Here is a 13,999-nt window from a genome sequence, read left to right on the forward strand (position 1 = left end):
TCTTTCTTTTAAATGAATAACCTAGTAAACTGGCTCAATACACACTTATTCTTGCATTTATTCTAGTACACTGTTAATCTTGCATTTATTCTAGTGGGCATATTTAAAATACTTGCACATTTGTGGTGGTGCATCTCACCCCACCCCCCCAGCCTGGTCTATGATGTCAGGAATTAGGCCTTTATACATTAGGCCTTAGCCTCTGTGTAGTGAGTTGGGTGGTTAGGCATCCTTTGACCATACTAGCAACTTGCACTGCTGAGGTGGGAAACTGCACTGGCTGTACCAGAAACATCCCTTATCTGAATGACAACACCTTGGAGCATTCCTTATCTGGACAGTAACATCCCTAACAAGTCTAGGAACACTCCTTATTATGACTCAGAGTGGTACAATACCACCATCGATGGAATTTTGAGAAAAATTCCATTAATTATTGACTCGTATTGTGGCCAGGATGGAAAATCAGTGGTGATTAAAGCCAATCATCTCTGAACCTATAAAAAGCAGTCCTAAGTGAGGCCCTCTGAACTCTCCTGGGCCACAGAGGGCTGTGAACAGCATCTCCCTCTGAGCAGGACACCTCTCAGAGCTTGTGAACTCACAAGTTTTTAATACTGGGGGACTGTCACCAAAAAATGATGGCAAGGCCTGGGCTGATTTTCCTGCTTCTTGAGGCTCAGCCCTTTGCCCGTTGAGAAATGCAAAGGTATTTGATGTAACTATTTCACTGAACTCAAGAGGAACTTTTAATAGCTAGACCTATTTGTACATAAGTGTCTATACTTCTATTCTTTGTGTCTGTGTGCATGCGTGGATGAATTGATTTAGTAACTTCATAATTAGTATAAATACTACTATTTTGATTCCATAGTTAAGCCACATTTTTAATTTAAGTATCTCCTGTTTGATTCACTTTGTAAATGATAAATTAGTTGATGAGTAGGTGCTGCTAAAATCCTATGATCAACCTTAAACTGTGAATATTCTTTATATCCTGTAAACATAAACCATTGACCAAGTCTGAGACTAGGATTTGATCTAGATGCACCTAAAATCTATTGAGAGTTCAGAAAGCAAGGGGCTTCATTCTGAACCTTGTGACTCAATGGGAGGGTCTCTCTTACCCTTTTATATTTTTAGTCTCTGTGTAAATAATTTTGGCTTAATTTTAGTCTGATTCTTCTTTGTGTGATTTATCTATGTGGTAAATAATAGAGTGAATCTTGCCATCAAACTTTGTGAAGTCACACTCCCAAAATTTCCTATTAAAACTATTTCACTTATACTTTTGATGGTGATTCTTTAAGCAACTTAACCTAAACCACTCGTTCATTACATCATTAGGTGATGAGAAATAAATGTTATCTAAATTCTCACCTCAAATGTCTTTTCCTTTTCTTCTTCTTCTTCTTCTTCTTCTTCTTGACAACTCTTCAATGTTAGAAAGAGAAATCACAAGATTTTGCTTATGAAACAATGCCTAATTTTATTATAGTGTTTCTACAAAAATGACCAAAGGATTTTTTTCAATCAGCTATTAAAGGCATTAAGAAGATTTTAAATCCCTGTAATTGTAAGTAGCTGTGCTCATCCACACTAAGAAGCTGCTATTCCTAATACTTCAGGGTATTCATCCAACTACATATACACCCTGTATGTAGCCTGTATACAGGCTATGTGTTCCTGTTTCATATGTCTATTTACATCCATAATAGTTATCTTCAGTCAAACTCTCCTCATGTCAGCTGTAATCAATATGTTGCAAAAACCGACAGTGAACTTATTTTTTACAAACTTCAAATATTAACTCCAAAATAATTACCCAAAGAACAAAGATAACTAACGTGTTAAGACTGCTCATTAGTTAATCCTGTACAAAAAAAAGTGCCCCAAGTGATATCAACAGAATTGCACCTACTGGAATTCTATAATATTATTTTAATGTAGGAAATGTCTCTGAAAAGCATTTGCTTCATTAAAAATACAGAAATTACAAGTATCAACCAGTCCACATAAGAAACAGAAGGAGAAGGTTTAAAAAGCATCTAATATTAATGGGAAGTACCTGAATAGAGTGAGGGACAGAGCTTGAAATGGTATATTTACCTTTGCCATCATGGCGGAATAGGCAATATATAAAGGATCATCTTCTAGTTTGCTATAAAAAGTAAAAAATATTTTAAATTATTTTATGATGTAGTAATTAAAAGATGTCATACTCCTGCTAAAATTTAATACCATTTTTATTAAAGAGTGTTTTATTAAAGTAGATACAAGTCTACTTGAAATGCTATTACAGTTGAAAACTGTATTATAAATGTATTTTCTTATCTCAAACCAAGTCTCTGTAACGTTTTAATTAAACAATTTAGAGGTATATTTGGACAACCAACTTAGTCATATTGGATAAATAAGGATCACTGATTGTTGCATGTGCAGAAAAGTATTATGGAGATATACATTAGAATAGTTGTAACTGCCAGATGGCAAGATTATGTTAGTCATACAGAAAAAGTCTATAAAGCACTGGAGTACTCTACTCATACAAAATACATATTCTAATAAATAGTCAGAATTCAAAACAGAAACTGGCACTAAAAGAGATTCATGCCAATCATCAACGAAACCTTTTCTGACATACTGAATAACAAGAACACACATCTATTAGCAGCAGAGACCAGGGGAGGGTACTCTGGATGAACCATCAGTTCCTGTATTTTATGTTTATGTATGTTTCTATGAGAATTCATGTTCCGTTATTTCTGTATTGAGTATTTATGAAGTTTTTAAAATGTCAAAAATAATCAGTATTTGTCTCAATATAAAGGTTATACCAAGTTTAAATACATGAAAATTCTAATGAAACGGAGGCAAAAAATATTCACCATGCGCGATACTGAACAGCAGCCATGTTAAATCAGTTCTGCAATGTCACTAGAAGTTCAGTTATGGTGTGCTTTTACTTAATATGCTTTTCAACACAGCTCCTTTTACCTTCTCTCTGTCAGAGCACTGCGACTGAAATAGAGGATAATCTGATGAAGTGGGTCAGGCTGTTTTTTCTCAGTCTCTTCCTCTTCCTCTTCATCTTTTTTTGGAGGTGTCTGTCTCAAGATTTATATCAGAATTTACAAATTAAGCTTCACGAGTAAGAAAAAAATTGAGTAATTAAGCTTAGAAAAGGATTTCAGTAATTTTATTCTGTCTAATTTGTATTAACTTCCAGTATTTATCTTATTCAGCAGCTTACAGCATAACCCGCAGCATTATGTGCCTGTATGACTCAGAAGGAGTTAGGAAGAATATCTGATGATTATTCTTATTTGATAGTAACATTATAAGTTTCTCTTCTGCAAGATACTGAGACAGTGAAAATCTTAGGGAAGTCTTATTCAGCAAAAATTATGTGTTTCCAGTGGACCAGAACTGAAAGAAAGTCCCAGCTCAGTTATTTAGCAGAACTATTGGCAAATGAAACTATTTTTAATAACATCATCAGATACACCCTGTTCAGACTACTGTTTGCTACAACACTTTCATGTATCATTCTAGGTAACCTTGATTCAGCAAATATAAGGACTACTTTTACTTCAAGTTCAAACATTTTCTGGTATTTTGAACTATATCATAGCCAGCACTGGCAGAAGAGCAGCGTATCACCTTTACCTTACTTGTGTTATCACTGCTTCGTAGGGTTTACAATTATTGTAGAATTACTGTAATTATAGTAATAATTGTAATTAAAGAAATTCAATTTACTTCTCTAATAAATCTGAAAGAATTGTAATCACTGTTTTGACTAATAGCCTCATTCCTTCCTTTAGAAAGAAGCAACAAAGTCAAAGACTGTGACCACATAATTGTCCAGAGTATGAGAAGAATATATTAGCTGCAATTTTGAAAAGCCATACAACCTCCTATACTAGCGGGTCTTTAAAAAGCACAATATGAGTGCTTTTGCTCACAATGAATCATCTCCCAATACATCTTCATGTGATCCATGAAGCTATATGTTCATTTTCATGGTGTTTAGATACTATGAAAATAGGCCCCTTGGAAGTATTTTAGACAAAATATGGAGAGGGAAGAGAAAGAGCAGTAGGCTTTCTGAATCTATATTCGGTTAATAAAATGCTGAGGTTTACCAATAACTTTTAACAAGTATACATCATGTAAACTAAATTTTTGTTGAATATGGCTGCATATATTTATTTCTTATGATGTATCAACAAGAAAACAGCAAAATTAATTTGTATCAAAGCTGAAAATGTTAAAATTAAATATTATGTATCAACAAAAATTTTTAAAGGGGAAAAGGATCAATTGTGTCAAGCTTTAAAAAACCATTAAATAAAATATAGGAACATAGGAATTACCATAGTGACAAAAATAGTCTGACAGTTCATCTAATCCATTTCTCTTCTCAGGAATGAGTATCACATGGTTTCTCTGAAGGCATAAACCACCCTAATGCCCTTCAGTGTGCATCACAGGATGAATGTCTTTTTGACCACAGCAGAAAATGACCTTATGCCCTGAAGCATAAGGATTAATATTTTATAAGTTTATGCATATGCATACAGTACACAAAAATTAAATCTAGGTTATAATAGATACATAAAATATACACTAAAGTGGGCACTGAAAAATATGCCCAATTATGTCAGTACTTACAGCCAAATCCTGAACTAGTTTCTCCTCAAATGAATATTCCTCTGTTTCTATCCAATAGTTCTGATAGCCATGGAGGAAGAGGTTAATAGAACGGTGCCTGGGGGGGTTGTGAAAGTGAGATCAAGAGGGGTAACGGAACATAGTATAACAGCTCAGGTGGTTAATGATTAGTAAGGATACATATTTGTACAATTCTGATCCTCTGATTGGTCAGTGAAACAAAATGCAAAGACAGCTAACATTCAGTGACGAATCTGCACGTGCTTTTGAATATTCTTACTGGTTTTTTTGATACGCATGTGTATATATTATTTTTTGTTTTGAAGGCTTTGGGAGTATTAACATACATTATATATGAAACTGCAGGACTGGAACCTTAATGCCGGCATGGAAAAAATACACACTTGAACAGACTGAGAATGAGCGGGTGGGATTTACACCTATGAGATGTAAATCTAGTTTACCAGATTTAGGACATTGAGACAGCAGAAGTTGGCTGTCAACATCAAAATAATTATCAAGTGCTTTCCAGCACATTATCTACAATCATTGCCTTCTTCCACATAGAAACGCCTAACCTCAGCTTCCTTTCTTTCCACTCCGAATCAGGGTAGTATTAATGTGTCCTCAAAGAGGCTGGATTAGAAATACACAAAACCTGGCTCTATAAAAACATCCACTTTTATAAAACTCTTAGGCATATTAATTACTATTATACAGTATTCATTAATTTAGGTTTCCACAGAAAATACAGCTCATGGCAATAAGACTACACATAATAATGGCCAAACCATTCCAAATTTACGTTACATTTGGGGGAAAATTTTGGTTTGAGGTGCACTTACATGAGTTTACAAAGACTGTTCCACAGAGCCTTTTCATTTACTTTAATGCTGCAACACTTAAAAAAGCTAAACAAATTGGCTGTGCATACTACAACTTGTTTAAATATACCGCACACATGATTATTTTATAGTAGAATAGTTATTGAGGCTCTCCTGCTGGCACTGGTGCCATTTTATTGCCAGATTTCAAAAACTGACCAATCAGAATCTCCTCTGAAAATTGTACAAATTCATGTTTTATGATAACATCAAATCATGGCTGGGAAGGAATAGTGCGCATAAGCAAGAGGCTCTCCACAAGTTACATTACCGTTAACTTGAGTATAAGCCTGTCATACTGAGTTTTTTCATGTACTTTTTCCAGCCAAACACGTTGAAAGGTGCTCAGGAAGAAATTGCTAATTTTGTGTCTGAAGAAAAGCATATAGGTTTTCATTGAAGAAAGGCACAAGTTAAATTCAATAGCAGTCAGAACGTATTCGTAAACTGTGTATGAAAAATTGCCATGTACAACTTCACTGTATCTATGTGCATATACAATGACAGACAATAAGACAAAGTTTTTTACAAATTAATTTCCTTAAAACAAATACACACATCTCAGAGAAAACATTTATCATGTAAGACACTTTTTCAAAGCCATGAACATTCATTAAACACAGAACATGAAGAATTAGTATTTCCTAACTTAACTGATGTTTCTTTCCTTGAAAAATAGAAATATTTAAAAATACAACTATTTCCTTTGTATCTCCAGGCACTTCTCACAAAAGGGAATATTTGTAATATTTACGGTAGAAGTTAAAGTAATTTTCCTATGAGTTAACAAAAGCTTGCACCTCAATAGACATTTCAATTTCTGAAATATCTTCTTGGAATTCCTAAAACCGGATACATATAAGAAAGTATTTTGAAGAAAATTAGATTAAAATGTAAGATTAACATTAGACTGCATTGAAAGCCACCTAAATCTCCAGACAATTTTCAAAAGAAAGAGCTCGTTATCCATGGAAGGTTTTAATCTTCTCTAGGATAAATTAAAGAGTTCCACCATCATGCCTGCATACTGCCCTCTAAACTAATTGATTTTAGTGTCAAATTTAGAACTAACACTCCCAATAGAAAGCTGCAACTAAAATGAGAAAATAGACAAGATAGGAAGAGTTGCATTTGAAACTATGGTTCAAAGGGACTTATATAACTCCCAGAATTAATCATACTCCACTTGAAATAATCTCCCTAGGGTTCAGAGTTGTCTTAACACCACCATCATTTTAAATGATGGAGATAGCACATAATAGTGTCATAGCCGTATTTTCCTGTCAGAATCCTATGACATATCTAAAAGAAATTGTGTCTATAAACTAGTGTATTTTAATACTCTGTTCTGCACTAATAAGCTGAGCAATATAGCTAGAAGCCCCTGCTCACTGCAGGGGGGTTGGACTGGATGACCTTTACAGGTGCCTTTCCAGCCCAAACCATTCTATCATTTTATGATTCCAAGTCCAAAGTGTTTTTTCACTCTTGCCTGTTTTCAAGAGCAGACACCACAATTAATTGGCTAAAATAGATTTATGACAGTTCACTTTTAGAATCTGCAAGACAAAATAATTGGACAGATTCACCTCACATTCATATTTAAATTAGGAGTAAACCACCACAAAATCTTCCATAAAGTTTAAGAAGAATCAACCTCAATCTTTTTAACACAAAAATGTTTTTAATGAAAATACAGGTAATGTAAATGTTCTGCTTCAATAAATATTACTCCATATTTTCTTGAAATGAAAATACAGATTCATAACCCATTTTGCCCCTTGGCAAGTGTTCCATCAACCTCAAAGATAAATAAAAGTGGAATTTCTTAAGGCAAAAATAAGATGAACCATTTCTATCATTTGAGTGCTCATATATATTCCAAATATTTTAAGAAGTACTAAATCCAGAATATGGTTGTAAAGAAAAAATGCTCACAAAAATGTTGTACTGAAATGGGTACTCTTCATGGCACTTCCTCTTGTTTTTCCAAACACAGTTCTTGAAGATGCAATGGTTGACGTTAGCTAGTTTGTTCTTATATTGTACTGAAACCTTTTCATTCCTCTGGTTCTTTAAAGATTGCCTTGTGGTTGTGTAACAACTTACAGAAGTTATTATAGTCTAGAATGACTAATTTTTATACAGGAAGGATGTGTGCTTTTTACAGTATAACTGGCTTTTTATTTGTCTTGTGCAAACCTAATATCCTTCCAATATGTTAGCAGCACAGCTACAGACATTTAGCTGACATGTAGATTAGCATGTAGATTGGCTTTAATAAAAGCATTTAAAAATGTAATCCAACTCCTCTGTTAAATACATTGCAAACAATCTTTAACAAAAACATGAAAAAAGAAGGTGAGAAGCAAACCTAAAGATGTGCTTAGGCTGTATCTGAATAAAATGCAGATTTGTTGAGAAGGAACAGGGGAAAGGAAATTACTCAAATGCTGCATGATCTTAATACTCTGTTTAAAGCAGTGGATGGATCCAGGCACAGGATATACTTTATCTTGGACTTTGTGCTATCTACATTCAACTGGAGAAAGAAGCAGAACAACACAGAAGTCCAAAATATCATTCTGCACTGCTCTTCCCCAACAGCTGCTTTAATGTGCATAACATTCTGATGTAGTAGCTAAAGACGGCCACAGACAAGCTAAAAGGCATGAAGCATTCATGCAATAAGAGAGGAATAGCCATACAAAGTTAAAAAAAAAGAAAAAAAAGATAAAAGAATACAAACACAGGAGAATAAAGAGTAAAACCAGCAACCAATCAGAGGCAAAAAAGGGACAGAAACAGCAACATCAATTTTCACAGATAACTTGAGGAACTAACTATACAGAGTAACAGCTGACAATAATGAAGCATTTCGGTTTTGAAGTAGTGTAATTCCTATGGTCTTTTCCCCCTCTGGTTATTTGTCAGGAGACAAGTATTTTGCTTCTGTGAGGAATTAGCTGTTAACTAACAAACTCTTTTGTCTCTTAAAATTACATAGGCCTAACAATCAACTTATAGGTACACATAATCAATATATGCACTCAGAAATGGAAACAAAAGTTACAAAAAAATAAATCTTTAAGCCATTTACCGTGGCAGGTTGTATAATGGTGCCATTCTGAAACAAGCAACAACGGCCCTTTTGCGTTGTTTTGACAGGAGTTTGTGCCAAACAGCTTTCTTTGATCTCAGTGGTTGTTCAACCTAGGAGAAAATATCTTCTAATACAAACAATGGAAAATCTTCAACTTTTTAAAATAAAATTTCTTTTTAGCTAGTGGTTAATGTAGTTAGCAAATTAGAAAACGTTACAAATGCTCCCCATCATCTGAAAAAAATGTTCTTTGGGGTTTTTTTGGGTTTTTTTTGTTTGTTTTGGGTTTTTTTTGTTTTGTTTTAAGTAAGAAAAAATACTGGAGGGGGCTTACATGTAGTACTTCTCAGTTTATACAGAAAAGCTCAAGATACCAGAGTATCTCATGTGTAGGACTCCTTGGTAAAATTCCACAATAGTTATTTTATCTGTTTCTAACTATACATATTCAATTGTCCATGTGAACAAATTTCTGTGCTATATCACTTTGGAACGAAATGCATTCACTTTACGTGGAAAGACTACAAATGCCTTTTTGTACTTAAATTGTATCATTTCAATGAACAGGCAACCAACTCAAATGTTGTTACAGCATCCTCAGGTGCAGAAATAGGAGACAGGTTAAACCCAGTATATTAAAAATAAGTGTACATGCAAATACCTCTCCTTAAATTTATGGAATTTTCAGCTACTAAATGGTGATGATTTGTATACTACATTTCTTGCAACTGTTCACAAAGATTTGCAGAGGCAAATACAACCTGAATTTTCCCTGAAGCTAAATTGATGCTCTTCAATAGATTACATTAAAAACTTTGCATATATAGACATCTGTATGCACATGTGTGTGCACATGCATGCATGTGCAAAAGTAATTTTTATGTGAAAACTTTAATAATGACACTTATTGAAGTCAAAATAATCTGTACAGCAAAAAAAATCCCTTATACTACTCTAAAGCAAACACAGTGTGTTTTACACTTTACAAGACATTTAGCTTTTTACCTGTTCCAGATGATAGAGAGCAGCTGATATCCTCTGCACACGTTCCACATTTCTCTCAGGGTCAGTAGGTTCATCACTCTTCAAAATGTCTTTGTAGAGATTTAACTGCCATTTCACGGCTGGATCATCAGACTAAAAACCAACATATTTTGTATGTAAGATGCTGTATGAAGATACTGAATTTGACTACCATCACTATAATTTTCATAATAACATAAAGAATGTTCTAGATACTCCCACTTCATCTGTCATCTTTTTGTCAAAATCAACATCTGCCAGCTGCTCAGAAAAATGGCATTAGATTCTGTATATACTGTTGGGTAACTGAACTCAATTCTTAAGCAAGGTCTTGTACTTCTATTTTGTGAAACCAAATAAAGGCCATTGGGACTTTTGTATCCCATTTATCTGAATTAAAAATAAGGAAGGACATTTAGTACTGGGACTGAGATTAACTCCTTGCAGGACTTCTGTACTGATGGTGGAAAGCTTTTTTATGAAGTCTATAAAATCAGCTGGAATTTCAGTAGGTGAAGAGTTGCAGCCAAAGTTTTTTGGGGTTTTTTTGCAAGACAGACATAGAAAAAACACATTAGAATTACTTAGTGTGTCCAATCTAATTTTATGTAAGCACAAATTTATAGCAATCAGATAGTCATCTCCTGTGACAGATAAATGAATTTCTCCTATTAGGTTCAAAGACTGTAGGCAATGATCTAAATTATTTATTATTTAAAGGATGATGAGGACTTCATTTTGGTATCATTTTTGACAGTATATTCAGCGTATAAATAGTAGGAACATAAATGTGCTTGTAAAGGTCTTAAACATTAAGATGACACAAGTTTTTATTATTTTATCATAGCCACTTCAGAATGCATATATGCTTAGAAATACTATTTAATCATTAGTGCAAGTTAAGTTCAAGAAAAGAAGCTGAAATACTAGTTTGTTTTACTTTCATCTTGAATTGAGTTGATTTTAAGTAATTACAGCTTTAAAACTACCAATATCTCAATTCTTTACAACTGTCTCATTCTATAGGACTTCCTGAAATTTGAAAATACCAGCCAAAGCTACAAATAAACCAATTATTGTCAAGAAAAAATTATGAAGAAAAATGTTAAAAAGGCAATTTTTCTAATAGCTTTTCAGATTCTCTTTTGGTTTTTTTTTTACATGTGATAAAAAATTGTGACTTCTGTGTTTTAAAAGTGAACAGCAGCATTTTTAAGACAGTTTTTATATTACCTTTTCCTGCAAATGTAAGTTGTTACGTAAATGTTCTTTGACTTCATCATCAGTGTCCCTCTGTAGAAAGGTAGAAGTATATTTCAATTTAGATTGTGATTCATCTCATAAGAATATGTACAACATTGAACAGCTACTATTTTAATATTGAAACTTAACCTCTTTTGTTTTCAAAATATGTAAATTACCAGAAGGGCATGGGATAAAGGCTTTCTTTAATTTTGACCACAAAACAAGGATTACACTTTGAAGATAATTAAAGCTAACTGATGATATTTCAGTATTTGGTTCAAATTAATATGTATATGTAAAATTGTACATTGTATACAAATAGGAAATGACATGGAAATGATGGCAGCTGTCTATACACACACCACTTTTCCTTGTGAAAGCACAATTAGCAGTTACAATTGCTTACAGTACATTGATATATTTAATTATATTGATTCCTTAGATAACTTGTCTCAAAGTTCAGTTTATAAAGTTCTGCTTTTGCATTAAGAAATACTACAAAGTATACACTTACATGGCTGTATCTAGTCTTAGCCAAAGAGATGAGCTCTTGATCTCCAGGAGTACACATATTCAAACCAATAGGAAGCATCTTTTTAAGTGCAGCTACAATCAAGGACGTTTGTATGGAGTACAAATCACCTCTACGTTTTGATTTCTTTCTCTCTTGATCTTGTCCTCCAGACTATAATTAAAAAATAGAAAAGTAAATGACTGTAATTCTCTGATCACACACTTTTCCAACATGCTTTTCCCCTAATGGTCCAAGGAAACCATGTTCCTGATGTAGTACAATTAATTAAAAATGCTACATTAGAGGAAGGATGTACAGTCTTGAGCAGGAAATGTAAAAGAATATTTTAGATGTGCACCAATGCAGAAATTACAATAACAGTAATACTTCAGTAGCAGTAACATACTTTTATGTGCATTCGTACATACAAATCTAACTATATTTTGTGGATCTTACCTCTCAAATCAGAATCAAACTTAAAATTAAAAGCTGAGTCAGTCTCAGGGGATGCTATTAGTCCTCAATGTTACAGAGGCAAATTCAGGATGTTTACATTTTTGTTAGAAACATAAAAACAGTTATCCAGGATCTGAATGAAAGAATATTATCTGATTTGTCTCAACTGAAAAATACCAGTATCTAAAAGGCTTTAATTCAATGCAATAAAATGCTAATGAATTAGTGCCCCTGAGAAAAGCACTGCTCTGTGGCTTCGGCTAATATAAGTAATTCTGGGATGAAAAATTAAGTCTTTTGCATCTTTGGAGATCATGAGTAATAGGAAAAGGAAAACAAAAAAGAGAAGTAAACATCACAACAGAATAACATCTGCCCTATCTTACAACACACACTGTACAACAGTATTTCACACAAAAGTTTTCATTTATGAGACAATGAACCAAAATCTTTAGAACGGATCCATATATTTAATGAACATATGGTAAACAAGAACAACATAAAAAAAGCCCAGTTCTGAATTCTGTACCTAGATTAAACTCCTACTTCATTCAAGGGGAGTTTTGCCTAAGATAAGATTTCAGGACTAGGCCACCAGGCTTATACAACAATACAAAACAGCAAATGCTTGCATTTAACCCTCCACATCCTTTTCCCTCTGTCAGTTAAGTTTTCTTCATTACTTGTGCAGTTCCACATAAGGATACAGCAGAATCCATTGCAATTCATTATTAACCAATTATTACTACACTATTATCACAGTAATCACTGGAAGAAAAAAAGACAGCCATACACATTCTACTCAGTGGTAAATTTTGGCAAATTCTGTCTTCTGGATGGTGAATCTCTGTGTACGTAGCTGGTGTTGAGCATTTTGCAGGTCAGAGGGAACACACAATGGATGTGGCTTCCTTTCTTAAGGAACTAACAATTGCAAGAGAGTACTTTGCCTCAAAGCTTTGCTTTTGGAAGTGCCTTAGAAATAGCAGTGATGTAATGGCTATAATAATGACATTATTTGTACTCTACATTGACAACAGACAAACAAATTCCACAATGTATCACTGTATTCCAGTGGCGTCACTATGCAACTTAAATAAGGAATAACAAGATATAATATATATATACTAAAAAAAAAAGGTGGTGGTGGGGAAGAAGGAGGCATACTGGTTTACTTTTCTGCATCTTTATGCTTAAGGATGTTTTACACATCCAATTTTCTTTAATTTCATTTCAGATTAATAACTAGGTAGGAACAAGATAGGTGAACCTTAAAACCTGAACATTTTTAAAACATGAAAAGAAGACCCATTCTGCCTTTGCCTTCAAATTCTGTTGTCTGAATTCACAACTCCTGCTGATAAATGTGTAAGTAGAGTCACAGACACCAAAATGACAATAAAATTATGTCTCTTTCAGTGCTAATATGCACCTATATGAGTACATACAATAACTTCATTCCAATGTTTTGTCATTCAATGTAAGGAGCATTAAAATTGAATATATTTTGCCTAAATAATTAACTGTGCTAAAAGGACCTTAACAGGAAGAATGATATAATCTGGTTGCCTAACAGTATAATGACCTTACTTGTCTGAGGATTTAAACACACAAATGGACATTTCTTAAACAAACATACACAGAAAAAGAATTACAGATTCTCCAGTAGGTTTTGTAATAATGTACAATTGAAAAGACGAAAGAATTTATTTATACAAAAAAAAAAAAAAAAAAAAATCAGCTAAAACTTGTTAAGGTGATGGAATTAATGTTTCTAGTATTTCCAGCCCTCTTAAAACCTTAAATTCTCTGAGATTACCATGACACCATTCATTAAATCCTACTCTATATACCTGGGGAAGTTTGACAATAGCAAAATGTGAAATCAGGTCTGCTAGTTTAATGCAACTGTTCACTTTTTAACTTATGCCTCCAATTTAATTGATTAAAACTCTTCACAGCATCATGTGTGCTTCTTAGCACACAGGGTGAGGGCAAAGATGAAAGCATTTTATGCTCCATTTTGCTATTCATTCTGCTTCACCAATGAAGAGCACACCATGTCTTGAAAAGTACTCATATATATGTTAGAAATCC

General features: G+C 33.6%; 1 protein-coding gene across 1 annotated transcript in view; it reads right to left on the reverse strand.

Moving 5' to 3' along the window:
• The window catches only part of RYR3 (ryanodine receptor 3), a 233,982-nt gene that overhangs the window by 30,997 nt on the left and 188,986 nt on the right, over positions 1-13,999 (reverse strand). The window contains exons 73-80 of the mRNA XM_037394911.1: positions 11,447-11,617; positions 10,921-10,980; positions 9,670-9,801; positions 8,662-8,774; positions 5,833-5,932; positions 2,998-3,107; positions 2,110-2,161; positions 1,381-1,434 (exon numbers count right to left, since the gene is read on the reverse strand). Coding sequence (XP_037250808.1) covers positions 1,381-1,434; positions 2,110-2,161; positions 2,998-3,107; positions 5,833-5,932; positions 8,662-8,774; positions 9,670-9,801; positions 10,921-10,980; positions 11,447-11,617 — 792 coding nt within the window. The remainder of the gene's footprint in view (positions 1-1,380; positions 1,435-2,109; positions 2,162-2,997; positions 3,108-5,832; positions 5,933-8,661; positions 8,775-9,669; positions 9,802-10,920; positions 10,981-11,446; positions 11,618-13,999) is intronic.

The sequence above is a fragment of the Falco rusticolus genome, chromosome 7 (assembly GCF_015220075.1).
Source record: "Falco rusticolus isolate bFalRus1 chromosome 7, bFalRus1.pri, whole genome shotgun sequence".
Taxonomy (NCBI): domain Eukaryota; kingdom Metazoa; phylum Chordata; class Aves; order Falconiformes; family Falconidae; genus Falco; species Falco rusticolus.